Source organism: Cavia porcellus, unplaced genomic scaffold, assembly GCF_034190915.1.
Source record: "Cavia porcellus strain 051 isolate PalLab524CR breed Dunkin Hartley unplaced genomic scaffold, mCavPor4.1 scaffold_25, whole genome shotgun sequence".
NCBI classification, from domain to species: domain Eukaryota; kingdom Metazoa; phylum Chordata; class Mammalia; order Rodentia; family Caviidae; genus Cavia; species Cavia porcellus.
This window is the reverse complement of record NW_026947508.1, coordinates 33,327,191-33,349,527: the sequence shown is the minus strand read 5'-3', so window position 1 is coordinate 33,349,527 and position 22,337 is coordinate 33,327,191. Positions and strand designations below refer to the sequence as shown.

At 43.0% G+C, this 22,337-nt stretch overlaps 1 protein-coding gene across 3 annotated transcripts; it reads right to left on the bottom strand.

Moving 5' to 3' along the window:
• Positions 1 to 630: 630 nt before the first annotated feature.
• LOC134472808 (endogenous retrovirus group K member 18 Env polyprotein-like) lies at positions 631 to 14,150 on the bottom strand. Of its 3 annotated transcripts, XM_063235142.1 has the most exons (4): positions 11,251 to 14,150; positions 8,373 to 8,584; positions 5,719 to 5,843; positions 631 to 3,156 (listed from the first exon to the last, which is right to left on the bottom strand). In XM_063235142.1, exons 2-4 carry the CDS (start codon positions 8,419 to 8,421, stop codon positions 1,048 to 1,050), a joined length of 2,283 nt encoding a protein of 760 aa, XP_063091212.1. In that variant the 5' UTR covers positions 8,422 to 8,584; positions 11,251 to 14,150; the 3' UTR covers positions 631 to 1,047. The 3 variants fall into 3 exon arrangements, with proteins under 3 accessions (XP_063091212.1, XP_063091214.1, XP_063091213.1); XM_063235144.1 differs by lacking the exon at positions 8,373 to 8,584 and having other exon boundaries at positions 631 to 3,135; XM_063235143.1 differs by lacking the exon at positions 11,251 to 14,150 and having other exon boundaries at positions 631 to 3,135; positions 8,373 to 9,178.
• Positions 14,151 to 22,337: the final 8,187 nt, after the last annotated feature.

Sequence of the window (22,337 nt, the reverse complement as noted above, 5' to 3'; positions counted from 1 at the left end):
GATGATGTAACCTGGGGTATCTTAGGAAAGTCCCAATACTTGACAGTGAACTATTGTGGACTTCAGAAAACAGAGTGGACCCAAAGCGCCCCGTCCTGCAGTACCTGTTTGGAGGTGGCCTCATGAGACACTTGTGGAGAGGGGAAAGATCACCCTCACGCTTGCTCAGAGTTGAAGTGGTTGTCACTCCTCTTGTGGAGGACCCTGCCTTGTATGGAGATCAGTAGACCCATCGCATTTGGCTGGCTGAGGGGTGTGGTTTTGAATACAGTGAGAGTAAGACCATGTGGCAGATGGTTCCTTTCATCTGCTGCCTCTTGTAGTGTAGGAGTCAGTGGTCAATTCTTTTCCTCTAGTTTGTAACACATTTACAGATGTGACCTCAGATGGACCTCAGCTCCATCTCTGAAAGTGCAGAGTGAATACATGTGCCCCACATGTGCCTATCTGGCCAGCAGGCTCCAAGGCTAGGTGCAGGGGTAGCAGCTCCATGCACATAAGCACATGCACATAGACAAATGTCGTGAGTGTCTTAGAGCACTCTGAACTCCGGGCAAGGTAAACACGCACACACGCCTGATTGGGACACGGGGGGTACAGTGCTCGGAAAAGAAAGACAGGAGAGACACCTTTACTGTCTGCACCGCGTTACACTGCACTGCACGCACAATCTTTATTTTAGGATTCATATATAGTAAACCCGATCAGTTCACAGAGCCCAGATAATTAAGTGGTGAAAAGGCATTCTTTGTGGCAAGCTACAACGTGACAGACTACAATGTTTATTCTAAAACTATCTAAGTGAAGTAAATAATCACAACCAGTTCTCATAACTTCTCTAGCCCAGGAAGAAATTCATTAGCTCAAGAATGTTGTTAATTTGTCTGCTGTTAGTGTCACAAAGGGTGGCCAGCCACTTCCTCAAGACTTCTGCAAAACAAAGCCAGCTCACAGTATGGATTCCAGAGGGTGAGGGGTCTCACTGAGAACAGGCATTCCTATTCTACCTCCTTCTCGCATACCAGGGCGGCTATTGTAAATTGCAGGTTAGAGGGGGTTGGGCCTACAAAGTGACACCTCATCCCCCACACTTCCTTCCTTTTTATTTTTTAACAATAATTTCCATAAGATCAGGTTATTAATAGTATTTCGTCTTATGCAGTAAAAATACACAAGAACTATGGCAATGAGAACTATAATTAAACTAAGTCCCATGCCACTTAAAGTGTGGGTTATGCTCTGCCAGATTCCTTTGGAATCTAATCCTTTCAAAGATTGAGCAAGCAATTGCGCGAATTGTGCCAGGGATTCATCATCATTTTGCTTTGCAAAATCCTTGTCAATTTGATTATGCAAAGATTCTATTTTCTCCTGGGCAGAGGTGTTTCCATTTAGATACATTCTAATCACTTCCCATTCATGTTCTGTTTGATTATAAGGTCGTTGGGTTATACAGAAAGTAGTTGAATTCCAATCACATTTTAAAAACATTTGATGCTGAAGAGCCAATATTTTTCTACCCATCCATTCAACTGTTTGTTTAAGGAGGTCTATTTGTTGTTGTAGTTTGGCATTTATTTGCCACTGAGTTAACCAAAGTTCATGAGAATTCTCATGCCATAATTCTACAACATGTTTTTCTTGCAAAGAGGTTTGTAAAGCTATTCCTGAGACTGCTGCTAGGGAGGCTACAGTTATCAGACTTAACAGTACAGCAACCACTATTCCAATAAATCTTTTTGTACGTTTTAACAGATGTTTAAAAAATTCAGTAGTAACAGAAATTACTGGGTCTTGAGACCATGGTCGAGTTAAATTTACAGGCAACCAAATATGAGTTTTTTGTTGTAACAGCATAACTGTATAAGGCTTAGTGAAATTTAGTGTGCTATTTAAGCATGTAAACAATTGACAATTTAAACAAGTACAAGAAAAATGTGTAAAATTAAAAGTTCCCACTAAAAAGACATAAGGCAGAGGTGCACAAACAGTAATATTATACATTTTAAACCTAGTAAAATTATAAGTAGTAGATACAGATCGACTAGTCCCTGAATAGGAAACATTGTACAAGGTTACAGGTTGCATAGCGGCTGGAATCTTCCAAATATGATTTTGAAGGTGATGAGGGTATTCTTCGGCTGCAACAGCAGGGTTAGCGATTCCACCATCTCCCCACCACAAAAGAGACGTCTTCTGAGGAAATATAGGAGCTCCGTCAGTTATTTTCTTTGGATCTGGAAGACTATACACAACAGAGAGATTACATCTTGTCTCATTCCATTCAGCACATCCATTAACGAATTTTCCAAATGGTCCCCAAATAATATACCCATCAATATTTTTAGCAAATTTTCCCATACATAGTTGCCAAATTATGGGATTATAAGAAATATTTTTATAAGTGAATTCAGGGCATACAGGAAATGTATTTATGTCAGGTGCTGTTAAATTTCTCCAGGTAACATTAAAGGTTTGAGCAGCCAAGGCTTGAAGCCTTGTCCTTTTGTTGCCTGCTTTTATTCCATGTTGAATCCAATACTGCCATCCCAGAGGGATGCAAGGTGGTTCCCCAATGCAAATAGGCCTTTGATTACCATAATAAGTAAAATTGAATAATGTCCCATCATCTTGATTGTGGGGGGTTAAATCAGCCCACGGTGCTGACAAAATTTCTCTAGGTGTGGTATAAAGTAAAATATCACTAGTTCCCCATTTTACAGGTTCTAATAAAGGGGGATTTGGAATATATGCCCAGTACGAATGTGGAGGTACCTCAGTCCCCGATGCAACGGTGAGCAAGGCACATAAAGCTAAAAACAAGTTTTCAGGGTTTAAAGGCTTTCCTGCTTGAAGGACAAGCCGTTGCCCTTCTATGGTCAATTTCTTTAATTGTCCCCATGTAGGGAGGGGATTTAAATTTGGTCGCTGTGAGCGGCGGGATTTTCTTAGCTGTAATCTGGCCATGGCTGCGATAGGAACAAGCTCAGCATCTTTAGCCTCTAGCTGGTTTCGCGCTCGCTTCTGAAGGCACGGTTCCGGTTCCTTGGGGAGTTGTCTCCGGGGCTGGCGAACAGGGTCTGGAGGCGCGGATCCTGATCCATCGTCCAGGGACCCACTGCTGAATTCCATTTTCTGTGGAGATATAACCAAAACCTTTCCCCTTATAGAGCAGTGTGCCCTTCTCCCATTCAGCCTCTGGAGCTGTTTTAGTCCAAATAGGTTCATTAATCACAAAGGGCTGTTGTTGCTGTTCGAAATGTCTTTCAGCTCTTGTTAATATTTCACCTTGTGGTAAATTGAGAAAATTTAAAATAAACAATGCTTGATGCAGTAATGTTTTTGGACTGTTTTGCAATTTAAACAGTATTGGTATCTGAATATCCTCCTGACTCCTCCTTTTTAATTTTTTAATTTGCAACTTAAGAGTGCCATGTGCTCTTTTAACAATAGCTTGACCCTGGGGGTTATATTTAATCTCTGTAATATGAATAATATTATGGAGATCACAAAATTGTTTAAATGTTCTGCTAGTATAAGCAGGTCCATTATCTGTTTTGATTTTAGAAGGAATTCCCATAACTGCAAAAGTCTCCAATAAATGTACAATAACATTTTTAGTGGATTCTCCCTGTTGAGCAGTAGCCCATAGAAATGAAGAATAGGTATCAATAACTACATGTACATAAGAAAGCCGACCAAAAGAAGGTACATGTGTAATATCCATTTGCCATAACTCATTAGGTTGAGTTCCTCGAGGGTTGAAATGAGTTGAGCTATACGTTCTCCCTTTAATAATTTATAATCTGTAAGTGAGGACATCAGAATTTGAATTTCTCCAGTATAATCTGCATCTATAATTCTTAAGTGAACCGTAATGCCTTTTTGATTTAAACTAGATCTACCCGTGAGCAAGCCAAAAGTTCCCGCAGGCAGGGGACCAAAAATTCCTGTAGGAATTCTCACGGGAGATTGTCCTCCTCTTAATTCTACATCTTTTAAGGCTGGTATGTCCACTGCGGCGCTGTGTTGGGTGGCTGGCTGTAGGGAGAATACGGTAGATTTACCCCATTGATTTGTCCGGGGCCCGGGGTAGGGCCCGCTCTCCCGTTTCCCTTCTGTTCAGCTGAATTAACTTGTTTACTCCTGCATTCACGAGCCCAATGATTTCCCTTCTTGCATTTTGGACATAAGCCAGGAGCTCTAGATCTCTTTTTTTGATCATTGCCTACAAGTTTTGGACAGGCCCTCTTTACATGTCCTGTCTGACCACAATTAAAGCATTTTAAAGACTGTTCCTTTTTAGATTGCCAATTAGTCCACGTGGTTGCCATGGTTTCAGCAAACAGTTGCATTTTCCTAGATTCTGAATTTAAATCTTTACATTGTTTTATAAAATTGTCAATCGTTCCAGTATCTTTTATTGGAATTAAAGCCCTTTTGCATTCATCATTAGCATTTTCAAAAGCTAACATTTTTAAGAGATGCTCTTGTAAGTCTTGTCCCACTACTGTTTTTTCTATAACATTTTGAAGTCTTGCAACGAACTCAACATACGATTCATTGGCTCCTTGCAGAACTTTAGCCCAAGATCCATATTCTGATCCTTTAGACCGTATTTTATCCCAAGCTTTTAAAGCAATATCTTTTAATTGAGCATGAATCTCTCTTGGAGCTCCTGCCTGATGCTCAACAGTATCAAAGAAACCTGTACCAGAGAGCATGGGATAAGAAATGAGTCTAATATTAGGATCTCGATCGTCAGCATTTTGTCTTGCCTTTTCCGCACAACCTTCCATAAACCACATGTGCCACTGTAAATATTCTGGCTCCTTTAAAAGAATTTTGGCCAAGGCCTTCCAATCATAAGGAGCAAGATTACCATACTGATCTGCTACCGACGTTATTAATTCTTTAGTGTAATGAGCCTGAGGGCCATAAAGGGTTACAGCCTTTTTTAATTTTGCTAAATCATCTATATTAAATGCTTCCCATCTAGGGGGAACTGCCGCTCCATCTATTGGCTGCGGCCTGATTACAGGGAAAGCAAAGGCAGGCTTTTCCTCATCAGAATCCCCTAATTTTGGTAGATCAGCCAAAGCTAGCTTGGCTTTACTCCAATTAGGGTTAGATGGAGGAGGTGCAGAGGGAACTACAGGCGGGTTCTGCTTAACGGAGAGTTGTTTCACCTCTTGTGTTAAATGCTGTATAGCCTGTAAAATTGGGCGATTGTCATAATTTGATATTGCTGCGGCAGCTAAAGCTGAGTCGGCTGTAGTGGATTTTACTTTTAGTTTGGACGCCTTTTCACTACTTAAAGCGATAGCGTCATTTTGAACTACATTTTGCTCCTCCTCTGTGAGGGGCAATTCCTGAATAACTGGCTTAATTTCTAGTTGAAGATTTTCTACAATATGTTCATCTTCCATAGCTTTTAATAAAGAGTACACAACCGACCAAATCGCCCAAAAACGTAAAGGAATCTTTTCCTCCTGTTGCATAGCCCTTTCTATACTAACCCTTGCCTTCCTCCATACTTCTACATCCAAAGTTCCTTCATCTGGAAACCAAGGATTATATTCTTTAATTGTATCAATACACATATCCAAGTCAGCTGACCTGAGCGATATGCCATATATAGATAATAAATGTTTAAGAATTTTTAAGAAAGGAGAGGAAGCAGATTGTCCCATTTCCCCGTAATAAAATTATACTTACCTTCCTAAGCGACCTTCGGAGTCCCTGAATTCGGGCGCCACTTGTCGTGAGTGTCTTAGAGCACTCTGAACTCCGGGCAAGGTAAACACGCACACACGCCTGATCGGGACACGGGGGGTACAGTGCTCGGAAAAGAAAGACAGGAGAGACACCTTTACTGTCTGCACCGCGTTACACTGCACTGCACGCACAATCTTTATTTTAGGATTCATATATAGTAAACCCGATCAGTTCACAGAGCCCAGATAATTAAGTGGTGAAAAGGCATTCTTTGTGGCAAGCTACAACGTGACAGACTACAATGTTTATTCTAAAACTATCTAAGTGAAGTAAATAATCACAACCAGTTCTCATAACTTCTCTAGCCCAGGAAGAAATTCATTAGCTCAAGAATGTTGTTAATTTGTCTGCTGTTAGTGTCACAAAGGGTGGCCAGCCACTTCCTCAAGACTTCTGCAAAACAAAGCCAGCTCACAGTATGGATTCCAGAGGGTGAGGGGTCTCACTGAGAACAGGCATTCCTATTCTACCTCCTTCTCGCATACCAGGGCGGCTATTGTAAATTGCAGGTTAGAGGGGGTTGGGCCTACAAAGTGACACCTCATCCCCCACAGACAAACAGAAATGGACACACACAAATACACATGCACACACATACACACACACACACACACACACTTTCCTGGTCATGCCTAGGGGCTAAGATATAGCAGAGCTCACCTGTCAGCAGAATCTGCTGTTGGAGAGGGAAGCACACCTGTCCTGGGCTGGGATCTACCACTCTCCTCACATAAGTACTAATTCATTTTTAGAAAACCTAGAAAAATACTTCTGTCATATAACTTTCTCAGCAAGAGAATTCTAGAGTTTGCTTCACTTGCTCTGCTTTGTTTTGTGTTTTCCTTTACCACATTTATTTATTTATATTTAATGTGGTCCAGTATTTTGATCTCTCGTCCTTTTTTTATTTCTATGACTCATTTTCTTATTGTTGTATTATGCTGTTTATTTTATCATTTTTTCAGTCCCCTTTTAAGCTTATTATATTATCAAATTCATCTTTATTAATTTATGTGTTTCTAGTTCACTCTGCACTATTTTGACCCTTTTTTATTTCTACAGTTGATACATTTGTTAAATTAAATTGATTTTTTACTGTATTTCCATATCTTGATGGGTACTGATGGAAAGACAGAGCTTTACATAACCATAAATTCCCTAACTACTGTTGATCCATGTTAGATATTCCTTGAGAATTCTCTTGCCCCTTTGGATCTTGTTATGTTAGTGGGTTCTGTGGCATTCCTGTGACAAATGAGGGGTCATTTCCTGTTTTCAAGTCACTCCTGCATTCTGATGAGGTCAGATTCGTAAATGAATTGGGTGTTCAGTTGTGCCCACTGGATTGGTGGGGAACATGTGATACAGCCTAGTGCATACATGGCCAGGATCATTACTAATCTTGGTGTTAGCCTTCCATGATGCACCCTTCCTCCATATTGCAATTGGGTCTGATCCATACTTGAAAGTGAAAAAGGTACCTCTTTAACTCTGATCCTTCCTGAGTAGTAGGCTGGGTCTCCCAACCTGTAAACCAGACTGACACCACCTCATCCCCTAGTGAACCTTACACAATAAGCAAAAAAAGGTAGATAGAGTACAAATGTTATACACCAATTGCATCTTATTAACCATCTCAGGTTTACATCCAAATTGAAAAAAAAAAAGAATAGAATTTGCAAAGCTCAAGGAACCTGTGGAAGTCAGCCACATCCTCTTTATGTGGCAGAGTCTGCACAGAACATAGGTCCCCATGCTCTTTTGATTTTCTACTTAGTCATGCACAGAGGCCTTTTCTGCACTCTGCTGTACTAATAAACTCTTCTGGTGTGCCCAACATTGCAGGTGACCAGCTGGACCTTCCAGGCCGGGAGGATTTTTCTCAGGGTTGCATCACTGGGGGAGGACATCCTATTCCTTGATAACAGTAATAAACTCCAGCCTCCTCACCCTGACCTCTGCAGATTTTGAGTGTGAAATCGTTTCTTGATAAGCTGCTAATGCACCTTTCTAGGACCGAAGAGTGCTTTTTGAAAACCTGAAAAATCATGCCTTGTGGAGCCTGGTATGGCTTATGTACCATTATCTCAAATAGATGATTCCATCACTATGCTCAAGACTCTGTTTGGAACTAGAGGAGAAGGAGCCTGGTTCTCCGGGTGCCAAAGAGAGTGAGAGAGAGTGGGGTCTTGGCATCTGAATATCTCCTGTGGACCCTTAATCATTGGATAGAAAGACAAGGTCATGTACAGGCATGATGATTCATTTTCATATTGTCTCCATTATTTCATATTTGAAGCTAAATTATTTTTGCGATTTTCATATATAGGAAAAAGTGTTCACTTATAATAAAGTATCCAACATTTGCACCCACTTGAGAATTAATGTGGATCATCCTTCTCTTTCATTGTGACATCATCACCTCACCATAGCTCCAACTCCAGTGGAATTTTCCTCACTCACACAGACCTCAAGCTCTTGTTCTCACCCTGTTCCTGAAGGATGCAGTCTCTCACATGGAGAGAACAACACAGGTAACAGTGGGACCCCATCCCACTCACTCATTCTCCATCCTCATCTCCCTCCATCCTTACCAGGGATGCAGAGCATTACCAGCTCCAGGAAATGAGCAGGGAGCCTCATTTTGAAATGCTGAAATGAGGGTCCAGATGAATCAAGACAGGTTGAGTTTTTATCTGGAACTTGAAGGGAAGCCTCTCCTTGGGGACATCATGCAAATGTCCTGGTGGGCATAGTAAAGGGCAGGATGGGAAGCCTCTCCCATGAGCAAAGTTGCTTCAAATCTCTATATTTGGGGAAAATCAGAAGAGCAAAGTCCATGTGCTGTCCAGCACTAGGAGGAAGGATCCCATTTCTAAAGGCCCTGTCCATACTGCAGCATGGTGCCTCAGTGCTCTTCCCCAGTAAGGAAACCACTGCCTCCTCCAGTTACTGCTCAGCACAGCAGCTTTGTGCTAGTGACAACATGGAGCCTGGAGAGGGCTTCTGGCAAATGTGGTTTAGAGGTGAACTATTGAGATGTTAGTCTTCATGGGCACAAGGGTTACACACCATGGGGCACTGCTGTCAACAGAATTTTCCAGGAATATAAAAAAAAATTTCTGTTTCAGATAGAGAATTAGGTGTCCTGTTGAAGGCAAGTGGAGAAAGAGACAATGATTGTGCATTAGGTAATCAATACATAATTCCCAGGCAGTAGTTTAATTGATGAATATCCTGTCTTACTTATCTCCACAGAGAGATGTTAATATGAATACGAACAGATATTAACATGTAAATGGGTATACTATAAACATATGTTTGTATAGAAATACATCTCTCTATATGTTTTTACATGTTAATCCGTATCTTTGTACACAGACATGAAGGAATATGTATCTATAAATGTATATATATATATATATATATATATATATATATATAGCTATATATAAATGCATATATGTACATTCCAATGTACTAGATTAATTAAAATTGTTCTTAGGGGGGTAATTCCTTTGAAATCTTTCTTAATTTGGGGAATTTTGAGACACAATCACACTTTGTAGTTCGTCCTGGCCTTGAGTTCACTGTGCAGCCCAGGCTAGGTTCAAACAGGTCAGCTACATATCCTCATTCCATCAGAAACTGCTCACTCACTGTACAGACACCCAAGGGTCTGTGGTTAACTCACCAGTTCAGTCACCATGGGTTTGGAAGACATTTCACTGCTACTAACAGCAGCTTATAAGCTGAAGACATAACATAATGTCTGCAACCAGTGTTGTAGTCATTCTCCCCGTTTGATTCATCCTGGAGCATCCTGAACTCATTTTAGTGTCTATCCTGCTGTTTGCTGGCCATGTGACATGGGAGGTGCACTCTCTCCATCTACCTAAAAACTGTATCCCATTCCTTCTGATAAGAATGGTGACAAGGTTTAGCAGAAAATTAAATGGACTGGTGTGCCTTACATACTTTATTATGAAAGATTCTTACAGAAAAACTAAGTAAAGACATCCACATTACTTTTCCATTTCTACAGAAAGATTTCACATGATTTCACTTCTTGAACATGCAAAAGTCATCATGTTACACTTCTGCAGGTCAGAAGTCCAACTCAGTGTTCAGTGTGATAGAGCCAGGATGCTGTCAGGATGCATTCACTCTGGAGGATCCAGGAGGGAATCTGTCCTTTTAAAGTCCTAGAGGTGTCCCAGAGCCTGTGTCCCTCATATTCTTACTCCCAACATTTCCTCCTGGCCCCTCTCCAGGTCATACCTCTGTGTGTGGCCTCCCTGTGTGCTGTCCAGATGTCAGTACTGAGAAACTTCAGTCCATAGGAAAGAAGGGTAAGATTTTGTGTTACAGAGATTCTGCTTTGCATTTTTTCAACATCAGTTAATTAAAAATATTCCATTGTTAAGGAGGAAAACTTTGTTCCCCTGTGGGAATAATGAGCTAGCTGATTCCATTTATGCATCCATTTTCAATTGCAAATCAGCATTGTCTGTTCTAAGACAGCGAAGACAGTGAGTTTTAAAGTTGTTTTTTCTATAAAGTGGCCATTGTTTGCTTGCTTAGTGTGTACCAGGAGAACAGACATATTGAGTGGCACCATGGAGAGCCCATGATGATGTTTTCAGTGTGGTGTAAAGATACAATGGGATGCACCAAGGTGAGATCCTCACCTCCAAAGGAGCTATCTATGGAATTATGACAGCAGGAATGACTGATATACTTTATCCAAAATTAAAAACAAATGTGTTCCCTAGAAAACACAGCAATTTAAATAGTTTGTGGTGTTCACATTGAAGGAAAGCTCTCTATGAGTATCTGAGACATCTAGAGCATTTATGCAGGGTGCAGGCAGCAGTGAGTCTCAGGTGAGTTTGTTGTGGGTGAACAGAGTGCACCCTGGAAAGCCAATGGGTACTTACTGGTCCTAACTTAGAGCCAGAATATGTTTTTCAACACACAGTTACACATGTGTCAAAATCAATAGTATTGTATACTAGAAATGTGGCTTTTTATAAATGTAAAATTTATCCATATCATCCTGTCTTAAAAAGGAAAAAGTTCTGTGACTGTGGCTCTGCTGTAGCACTGAGCATTATGGAAGCCCATACGAGGAAAATAATGTATTGATTTGTGCAATTATTATCTAAGGGAACTGTTATTCTCTATGGCTAACTTTTTTTCTCGTACAAATGTTGAAGATCTTTTGTTTTGGGGACTTTCATGGGAGCTGTTAAGTACTGAGTTGGGTAATATTTTCATTTAAAGTTTCATTAAAATTCAAAAATGAGGATTGTATGATCCTTTCTTGTACAGATGGTAATTCTGCATACACAGTGTTAAATGGAGATGCTTGAGTCTGGCCTCAGGCTCTGGTATGCAATCTACCCAGTGGACCCAGCAGTTGGCTTCCTAGCAGCTGGCCTTGAGGATGTCACCCTCTTGCTGACTCACCTTTGTTGTGGGGCTCTGCAGATCCTGCTGCTGTCTGAGAGCAAAGTAGAGCAATACGGTGCTGAGGTCTTCATTTTCAACCAAAAATTTTCACTATCCTGTTAAGGCTGGACTGTGTGCTTCTCTGCTCAGAGGTTTCTTTCCCTGTGGAGGAGGCACGGCCATCACTTCAGATCCAGAATGAGACCCTCAGTTCTTCATCTTAGCCATTCTGTGTAAGTCAGGGAATTTTCCCCATGCTATGATTTTTCATTTGAATGTAGGAATGATCCATCTCTCACGTTAAACGTGAAATAATAATAAAAATTCTTTATTCCAAAACAAAGAGAAATGCACATCAAGTCCAGTCTGTCCTTAAAGTATTCATTAGTTTCTCTTTTTTGTCCTGACTTACTGTCATAGCTCCTAGGCCCCCTGGTTAGGCACATCCTTGGCTGCTGTGATTGAAATTTGGTGAAGTCTGAACACTCCTCATGTCCCATTGATGTCCACAGATTGAGATGAGTATGGTCTCATGATGGATGAGGATGGAAGTTTTCTTCTGTCTGTTTTCTTGTGGATGTTTAAGACTGACCCAGCACCTCCAAATTCTAGTGAAGCACTATGCAACTGAGCTGTACCTGCAGTCCCAGATTTGAGATTTTTCTCATTTCTGCAAGGCGATACAATGTGATCAGCCCTGCCTGCTCTCTGCTGTCTAACCTTGTGTCCTATTGGGTGTCCTTTTCTCACAAATGCCTCTTCTCTGGGTCTGGTTTATGACCCTGAGATTGCTGAATTCTTCTCCTGCTCATGGCCTCATGACTCATTATTTCATTGCCCAGTTGCTATTTCCCTTGGTAATCAGGCTTCAGTTCGTTCCCCATTTTGACTACGACCCAGGTGAGAGTCTGGTGTAGCTTTTTCTCTTTTGAGAGCTGGACCTGAATGTTGAGGACTTTAACCATGAGAGTCTTTCATCACTGGTGGTGACTAGAAGCCCTGAGTTTTTCCACATGGATCACATTGTTCTCAGGGATGATCTGCAATTCACAGTGAAACTGCCTCTCACTTTCATAAAATCCTCCATGTCCTTTGAGGCCCTGGTATTTGGGACAGCCTAGGATGAAGCCAGTGAGGCATTTGCTTTGGTTGCAAAACTGAAGAAAGTGCCCACATCTCTGTCACTTGTATGATAAACTTTAATGCATCCAAAGGCCACTTGATATGAAAAAATCAGAATTGTAGGTGAAAACTGATAGAGTTACTTCCAAAAGATGAAAAATATTAACAAAAGATGAGAAATATAAAATAAAAAGCGGCCTTTATTCTGAGAACACGGAGAGAGATGACCGGCAACCCCCACCGCTGGCGTCCGGCGATCTCTCCGGCGGACACGCGGCGTGGGGGCCTGTAAATAACCTCGGTTTGGGGTGGAACCTAAGGCGGGCATTAGGGATACACAGGTAGCCCATTGGTCCTAGGTTTGGTGCCATATGTAAATTCCCAGGGGCGGGAAGATGGCGTCACAGGTAACTTCCTAGGGGCAGGGCAAGATGGGGCTTCCTGCTTCCGGTTGTGGCTTTCCTGGCTACAGTGTCCTGTCTGGGCCAAACCTTTCATATCCCGTCTTATGGTTATTATGAAAAGGGGCAAAGCTTTCTCTCTTTAACTACTTCCTGCTGGCAAAGGGCGCTGTACTGGAGCCTAGGGGAGTTGACGGGATGAAGGTTGATGCCCAGGTAGACGCTGGTACCAGGTGTTTTGGCCAGGACAGCTTCACTGGTGAATGCACGTATGTCAGACTGGAAAAACAAAGAGACAAGATGTTATGAGGAGACATGGCACTGTCATATTTAAGGACCCAGGTGAGGTAAAGGGAAAGGTGCCTTTGATTTAGACATATCATTCTATCAGGACCATGTTGAGGTAGAAACATTTCCACGGTGAGGCAGAATTCTGAAAATTAAACGTGGGGTTAGGAGGAGTGGAGTTATGAGAGGTGATTACTCCCCCATCTGAAAGCATAAAAGTTAAGACGGTAGGTTGGTAAGGCTTGTCTCTGGTATGCATGATGTTGGAGTCTGTAGGCAATACTGCTAAAGAGTCCTGCTGTAAAAATGATCATTAATAGAATGTAAGAAATTAGGAACCAAAGTGGATAACAAAACATGACTTAGCCTGTTAACTGTGGCTGCGAGGCCTTTGTGAGACGGAGACAGGTAGGAGACAGAAGATGAGATGACCACTCAGAATGATCAGATTTAGGGCTGGGAGGGCACCTCTTAGCCTGAGTGATGTGAAACCAGGATGGCAGTCTAGCAACTTTGATTTAGGCATGGGTCACTGTAACCTGGTTGTAGTCCTTGGAATGATTTGCTGTAACAGAACTTTAGCAAGTATGAGAAAGGCTTTTATGTATCCTGAAAAAGTATAAACCAAGTGAGAAGACTGGGACCTGCACAAAATAGGCCCTGTTTGTAAATGGCATAGGTTGACCATCAATACCCCATCATAGAGACTGAGGACTTAATATAGCAGCCTGAAAACTCAGGAAGAACTCTGTATATATGGCCTCTATGTCCACAAATATAGAGAATGTCTTACCTGAGAGTTTTGTGCGACTTGGAATCTGAGACGGACACCTTAAAGGGGGCTGTTGTTGCCCTGAACTTCCTCAGTCTTCAGCAGCGATTTTCTGTCGGTGACGAATCTGGCAGTGTCGACATTTCCTATGAGGGCTAGAACTTAGGATGGCTTACCCACTCTCTGGTGGCTAGGACAGTCCAGTAGCCCTGGAGTAAGGTCTCAAAGAATGCCAGGGTGGGGCATTTTCTTGCCCAGTATCTTCTGCTGCATTTGAGCGTGGTCCATGGAGGGGGCAGGCAGCTCCACCTTGTGTAGGTTTACCTGTCTCAGAACTACAAGTGTCACAAGTGTTAAAAATATAAAAAACCATATTAAGATCTCTCTAAGGTTTGAAGGTCAAGTTTTGCCTTTTTGTTTGGGATTTGGACTATAGTAGAATTAAGTAAGCATGCAGGAATTTAATATTGGCATTTTGGATTAGAGAGCAGGCTTTATCTGGATGGCATATCGCTTTTTTTATAGGGTGACATGTAGAATTAACAAAGCTTTAGTCTGCCAAACAAGGCTTTAATGGAAACATTTTGCAGTAAAGGTTTAGCAATCTTATGAATAAATCAAAACTGATCTAATACTGTCAAATTTTGAACACATTTATTTTTAAAGTTGTTATTTGCAGTAGTATGAACCAAGACAAATAAAATAAAACTTTAAAGAAAACCCTTGTCTTGAAAGACAGCTAGTGGTTCCCAGCAAAAAGGAATTTATTACCTTAGTTGTTAAACAGGAGATTGGTGAAGGCTTTGATTGATAAGCAAGGCTGGTAAAATTATCAGGTGGCCAATAACCTTGATTAAATGGTTTGAGAATTGTAATAAAAAAGCATCTTTTGAGTGGAGCCAAATTGTAAAAAAAGCATGCCTGAGCAGAGCCGCTGAGCTGCTGTTTCGCGGCGCTCCGGCAGAGCACGCCCAGTGGGTGGGGCAAGCGCTGGGATGTAGCGCGCAGGGGCGGGCTCAGACTGCCCCCGGAAACGTGTAAGATGGCGGCGGTGACGAGGACGGCGCACAGGGGAAGGAGGGGCTGGGACGGCGCATGGGGGAGGGGCTGGGAGGCGGCCCGACACAGCGTGCGAAGCTGGAACTGCTTGCAGGGCGTGAGGATTAGAAAGCCAATTTAGGAACACAGCTGGGTTTTGATTAGCCTCCTGGACCTGTTTTAAAAGTTTGTTATAGTTAGTATGCTTGTCCTGCTCTGGCACAGATATAGGCCCAGAGTCATTATAAACGTCCTTAAAATGTAAATCATAACAATTAGTAATGAATTCAAATTGCCTGATATAATTCTGTGGGTCAACAGAAAAGCTACCTAATTTATGGACAGTCTGGGATAGATCAGAAAGGGAAAAAGGCACATGGATGTTAACAAGTCCCTCGGGGCCAGCTTGCTCCCGAAGCGGTAGCAGAGCCTGAGGAGATTCCGGAGCAGAGGGCCACTGAGCAGCCATCCTTCCGGTAGGCGCATGTGAGCAATCATCTGTAGAGCGGCTACAGAGCTGCTGCCGGTCACCCTGGGAAACATGAGCAGATGGCGTCTCACTGTGTGCCTTGCAGCTAGAGGACTGCTGTCGGCAGCACAATGAAGCATCATGTGCACTGCAACAGGGCGGCTGTTGTAGTTCACAAGAGGAGCCACAAGGAGACGCCTGTTGACAGTGAGGGCCCTGGAAACATGGCGGCGCCCTGTCACGTGACCCAAAACATGGCGGCACCTGGGAATATGGCGGCACCCTGTCACGTGGCCCGAAACATGGCGGTGCCTGGGAACATGGCGGCGCCCTATCATGTGACCCGAAACATGGCGGCGCCCTGTCGCCATGTGGCCCTCCGGAACATGGCGGCGCCATGCCACGTGGCAGAGGGTTGCAACATGGCGACTGTTCCCTGCGCAAGCTGGAACAATCACGCGACCTGCTGGAAGGACATAGCGACCGAGACCTAGTATGGTGGGCAGAGGGTGAGAATGCTGTAGGGGATACAGAATTCTCAGGAGAGGAAGTCGGAGACTGCGAGGAAGCGCTAACAGAGGGATTAAAGCTGCTGGGAGAGTTATGGGTCCCGGAAGGCAGAGAGGGAGCCGATCGCACAGCGGGAGGTATCTGCGACAGAGAGGGATTAGAGCTGCTGGGAGAATCAGGCATAGGGGGAGGAGAGAGTGGCCCGGCGGGAGGTAACGGCAGGGAACGAGTTTGGTGGTAGGCAGGCGGTGGCCGGGAAAACGGATGGCAGGAAGGAAAAGTTTGCGGCGCAGTAGACTTAGCTAAAAGTATCTCAGCGGGAGCACAAGACTTAATGAGAGATGGGCGTGTTCTCAGAATAAGAAAGGCTTGGACATAAGGGAGTTCTAATAACTTGTTGCCAGCTTGACAAAAATCGTACAAGTTCCTGAGAATGCAGGGGTCAAATGTTCCTTGCTGAGGCCAAGGCTTGCCGATAAGCGGGTAGGTTGGCCAGACCTCCTGGCAGTAAAAAGTTAGTTGTTTAGTTTTTATGGTACCTTTAATTTTTAGAGTACGTAAATTGGAAATTAGGCATTTTAAAGGTGTCTTTTGGGAGTTAGAAAATACGTTCCCCATGACTGATTCAGGCAAGAAAAAAACCGGAGGTCCAGAAAAAAGTCGTCACTTATTTGTGGTACCACGCGGCGGCTACGGTTCCAAACCATAAACTCCAGTCATCACTGAGAGATTTACGAATGGAGTCTACGTGGGGTCAGTAACAGTTTTGCCCGTGAAAGCGCAAGGCTTTAAGGGAAGTGAGGCATTCTTTCAGTGTGGGCGGTCCCAAAAATCTCTGCTTTGGGCTATCCGAACCCAAAGAACGTGAGAGATTTTGTGGGCGCAGGTTTGCCCAGAAAGAACCCTGCCCTGGGCGGTCCTAAGGACGTGAAAATGCACAGACCCACGCAGACGGGGAGAACATTCCACTGGGGCTGCCCAGTGCGAAAAGTTCCCCGGGGAGTGCTCACCTGAAATCAGTCTGGCCGATGCGGAGTGCAGGCGGCTGGCGACAGGAACGTCTCGGGAGAGGAAAAAGCTCGGGATTAATCCAGGATGGTATCTGGTTATCGGCGAGGAAACTCTGGGTATGTGGCCCAAGAGTTAGTTGCCTGCCGATCGAGTCACGGCAACAAATGATAGAGTTATTTCCAAAAGATGAAAAATATTAACAAAAGATGAGAAATATAAAATAAAAAGCGGCCTTTATTCTGAGAACACGGAGAGAGATGACCGGCAACCCCACCGCTGGCGTCCGGCGATCTCTCCGGCGGACACGCGGCGTGGGGGCCTGTAAATAACCTCGGTTTGGGGTGGAACCTAAGGCGGGCATTAGGGATACACAGGTAGCCCATTGGTCCTAGGTTTGGCGCCATATGTAAATTCCCAGGGGCGGGAAGATGGCGTCACAGGTAACTTCCTAGGGGCAGGGCAAGATGGGGCTTCCTGCTTCCGGTTGTGGCTTTCCTGGCTACAGTGTCCTGTCTGGGCCAAACCTTTCAAAAACAAGATCTTCCTTGTGAACAAATAAATGTCAATAAGGGTCGTGTGATATTGTGGCAATATGATATTGGTAAGATTATTTGATTCATGATGTTGGTAGTGTTTCTGTCACCAGTTCTGATCAGTGGCTGGGTTGATAGCCACATTGCATGTGTGTATTGCAAGGTCGTTAGAGTCCAAGACACTTGATTTCTGAAAGGTGGAGAATGGCTTGTGTGCTGTGTTTAGCTGGCGCGGGGATGTGTGCGAGTGTTAATTCTAATGACTGCAAGAGCACTGGATCACTTTAGGAGGAGGAGGGAAATGATGTTTCACTAGTGTTCTGTATGAGCCTGTTTTCTGTAACTAAAAGGCAAATAATGAACAGATTAAATGCCTAAAACTTCCTGAGATACCTGTGACACTTCTGCAGTAGTTGAACCAGAGCATAGTGTTGTAAGCAAAATAGTGCAACAAATCTTAGTTTGAAAGTGATTGAACAATGTCCCTAGAAACTTTCAGTGCATGAAGCTGACCAGAAGAGGGCACCACATGCACATTCACGTACTGTAGGTGAAACTTTCAGTATCTGGCTGTGACCCTACAAGTGAAATTGGCACATTTTGTAGCAATCAGACCCAGGGGGAAATTTCCTTGGAGTGTAATATAGGTTAAGTTTACAATTGCAAAGTGAAAAATGGTTCCATTAATGTTATTTTTGCCCTGGGGCATTAATCTCTCTGACTTCTTTTCTAATTTTTTTTTTCTTTATCTTAGTAGCCATTTCTTCTTGACCTCCCCTGTGGATCTGTCTTCATCTCTTTGCATTGCACACTGGGCTACCATCCTGGTCTCAGTCTGCTTTCATTTGTTTCGCTCACCTTGTCCTTTGGAATTGGTCCTCCTAGCTCAGTGTAGTTCCCTGATCTCCAGAATCCCTCCTGTGCCTCTGGGTTAGGATAGTGCAAGCTGGAGGCTGGGAACTCCTCACAATTCTAATCTGCGCCCTCATATATCCTAAGTCTCCCCTGCTGCTCACTGTTGCTTCCCTTCAACTCTCCTGTTCTCACAATATATGGTTTGAAATTCTCTGGTTGTTCAGTTTCAAACCAATGGAACAGGCATCCTGAATTTCACCTTGTTCTCACACATCACATCCAGAAAGACAACGCAGTTCATTTGTTTTGCCTTTAAAATATAGTCATCTGCCTACTTTCACTACAGCATCTGGGGGATCAATATCCTGCATGAAGACCTTGAGGTGAAGAGTGTTCATCTCTCTCTCTTCCTTGTCACTGGTTCTTTTTGCTCAGCTGTCTTCCTCAATCTCTCTTCTGGTCAGAGGAGCTGCACCTTGTTGTTCTGATTCTCCAAACTCTTCCTCTCACACAGAGCAGTCTGTACTGTGCTGTTCCCCAGACAGAAGTGCAGGAGGGCAGCTGGGCCTCCCCAGGCAGGGAAGTTTGTGTTCCAGGCTGTAGCACCATGGGAGGTTCATGTGTACCTTGCACAAATTTTTTTGTGATTTTCATATATACTAAATGTGTTCAATTACAATAAAGTACTGAGGATTAGAACCCTTCTTGAGAATTAATGTGCATCATCCTTTTCTTTCTTTGTGACATGGTCACCTCACCATAGTCCCGACTCCAGTGGAATCTTCTTCATTCACACAGACCTCAAGCTCTTGTTCTCATCCTGTCAAGAAAAGCTGCAGTCTCTCATGTGGAGGGAACAACACAGGAAACAGTGGGACCCCATCGCTCTCAATTGCTCTCCTTCCTTTTCTCCCTCCATCCTTATCAGATATGTACAGCATTAGCAGCACCAAGAACTGAGCGAGGAGCCTCATTTTGACATGCAGAAGTGAGGATCCAGATGACTGAAAGCAATTTGAGCTTTTATCTGGGACTTGCAGGAGAAGGCCTCTCTGGGGACACCATGGACATGCCCTGGTGGGCACAATGAAGGGCAGAATGGGAGACCTCTCCCATGAAAAATGTTGTTTCAAATCTCTATATTGGGGGAAAGCAATAGAGAAAAAGTCCATGTCATCTTCAACAGCAGGTGGAAAGACCTCATTGTGAAAGGTTGATCCATACTGGAACTTGGTGCACAATTCTCTTCCCCGGTAACAAAATCATTGTCAGCTCCAATTACCGCTCAGCAGAGCAGCTTTGTGCTAGTGACAGCATGGAGCCTGGAGAGGGCTTCTGGCAAATGTTTTTTCCAGGTGAACTATTGAGATATTAGTATTCATGAATCCAGAGATAAATCTCCATTAGAGCACTACTGTCAACAGAATTTGTCAGGAAGATAAGAAAAAAAAATTTGTTTCCACCAGAGAACTAGGCGTCCTGTTGAAGGCAAGTGGAAAAATGGTAAATGACTGTGCCTTAGGTAATCAATATACAAATCCTGGGCACTCGTTTAACTGATGAATGTCCTGTCCTGCTTATCTCCATAGAAAGATGTTAATATGAGTATGGTATTTATTAACATATAAATAGGTATACTATAAATATGCATATGTAAATGTATCTATATACGAGTGTTTATATGTTAATTGGTGTATTAGTCAATGCTTTACTAAAGAGAACAAATACAACACAAGATATATATAGATGTATAAAAACAACAAGATTGGCTTATGATGGTCAGCCACAGAGTTGTGTGCGGAAGCATGCAGAGGGTGTCTGAACACTGGAGGCCCAAGGATTGAATCCAAGGTCTGGAGTTCACCCTAATGTCCTGTGAAAGTCCACACCAGCAGGCTGATGGGTTTGAAACAGAAGGCCAAAGGCTGTATGATGAGGAGCTAAAGAGTCTTGCCAGAAAGCTGGAGTCTACACTGGAAGCCAGGAGATGAGGTCCAAACCAAAGGTAAAGACTGGATCTTCTCCCAAGAATGGAAGGCACTCACCCTTTCTCCTTCCCTTTTACATATCTCCAAGTGATGAGCCACCCTAGGGATATCTTCTTCTATATCCTTGGGTGTAGAGTTGCTAAATCCATCCAGTTAAGCCTCTAAATGTCTCAAGTTAACCACTACAATCCACCCTGTGTCAACTTGGCAGTCACACACATTTCTTTAAACTAGCTCCAGCTACACAGGCATGCATGTAACTGTACATAGCATGTTATAACTGTCCTTCATACAAACGGAAAAGCAGTAATTCCCCTACCAGAACACACAATGTAACTTTTCTTTGGTTGATGCTTACTCCTATCAGTTTATAAACTTCACATTATAACACAAGGTTAACAATTCCCAAAAAACTGCATTAAGTCTAACATTGTTACATTGAAACCACATTGGGGGACAAATAGTAATCATAATCATCTTTTTTGTAACAGATCACAGGGTCATAACTGGTATTTAGAACTTCCTTCTTCCACTACCCATTCAGTATTCCCTTGGCCTTCAGAAAGCACCTTAGCAGGTCTCGGATCTTTCCCTGTTTGGGTGACACATACCTTCATTCCTGAAGGTTCTGGACCATTTGTCACTTTGCCTGGATTAGGTTTCTGTAATTTTCCATTAACATTAATGACAGGGCATGGTAGTACAAAAAGGCACCATACTTATATTAACATCTTTCTATGGATATAAGCAGGACAGGACATTCATCAGTTAAACTAGTTGCCCAGGATTTGTATATTGATTACCTAAGGCACTTCAGGTATATTCTTCCTTTCCTCCATTGTAGAGTAGTAGTCCAACTTCCCCTTTGGTAGTCTGGGTCAGTCACTCCTGACAACACTATGACTCCCTTTTTAGCTTGTTTCCTCAGAGGCATGAGGAGACCAAAATGAGTGTGTGTTGGTGAAGGTCTTAGCTTCCAGTTCAGTAACATGATTGTTGTGCTTCCTGGTATAAGTCTTCCCTGCTCTGGAACCAAAACTTCCAGGTCAGCAGAACACGAAGTCATGGGGACAGGAAGCAAAAATTTTGCTAGTTGATCACTCAGGGTAATGGTGAGTGGTACCATTCCTACTTCCACCCCTTGAATCTTGGACCTATGAATCCTGGCTATGGGAGACACAGTGCCACATAATGGACATTGATTTGAAGCATATACAGCACACACTGTATGATGAAAGGCTGAAGATGAAAGGCTGAAGAGTCTATACTGGAAGCTAAGAGACAAGTTCCAACCAAAGGCAAAGACTGGAGCTTCTCCCAAGAATGGAATGCATTCATCCTCCCTCCTTCCCTTTCATACCTCCCGGTGATAAGCCACCCTAGGGTGGGTCTTCTTCTATACCCTTTGGTGTAGAGTTCTTAAACCCATTTAATTAAACTTCTAAATGTCTCAAGTTGACATAATTAACCACTACAATGACTATCTATTATATGTGGATTTTGATGTACTAGGTTAATTAAAATTGTTCTCAGGGGAGTAATTTCTTTGAAATCTGTTTTTCTTTTTTGGCTTTTGAGATAGAATCACACTTTGTCGTTCATCCTGGGCTTGAGTTCACTGTGTAGCCCAGGCTAGGATCAAGCAGGTCAGCTACTCATCCTGGTTCCATCACAGACTGTTCACTAGCTGGACAAACATCTGGTAATCTGGGGACCCTCACCAGTTCAGTGGCTGTGGGTCTGGAAGAGATTTCACTGTTACTATCAGCAATTTCTAAGCTGAAGACATGGCATAGAATGACTGTTAACCATAATGTAGGCATTGTCCCTGTGCGATTCATCCTGGAGTAAAAACTCGTTTTAGTGTCCGTCCTGCTGTTTGCTGGCCATGTGACATGGGAGTTGCACTCTCTCCATCTGCCTAAAGACTGTGTCCCATTCCTCCTGATAAGAAAGCAGGGTTCAGGAGAAAATTAAATGGATTGGATTCCTTACCTCCTGTAGTATTATGGAAGAGTCTCACAGGAAAACTCAGTAAATACCTTCATATTAGTTTTCTATTTTTATAGTAAGATTTTGTATGACCTTATGTTTTGAACATGCAAAAATCATCATGTT

Bases quoted from the DNA above. Each gene is read 5' to 3' on its own strand.
- LOC134472808 (XM_063235142.1), bottom strand. From the start codon at position 8,421: ATGAGGCTCCCTGCTCATTTCCTGGAGCTGGTAATGCTCTGCATCCCT. The intron at 5,844-8,372 runs GTAAGGATGGAG...TTCTTTTCCGAG, and splicing joins GGTAATGCTCTGCATCCCTG to CACTGTACCCCCCGTGTCCC. The intron at 3,157-5,718 runs GTAAGTATAATT...ATAAGGGGAAAG, and splicing joins TCCGAAGGTCGCTTAGGAAG to GTTTTGGTTATATCTCCACA.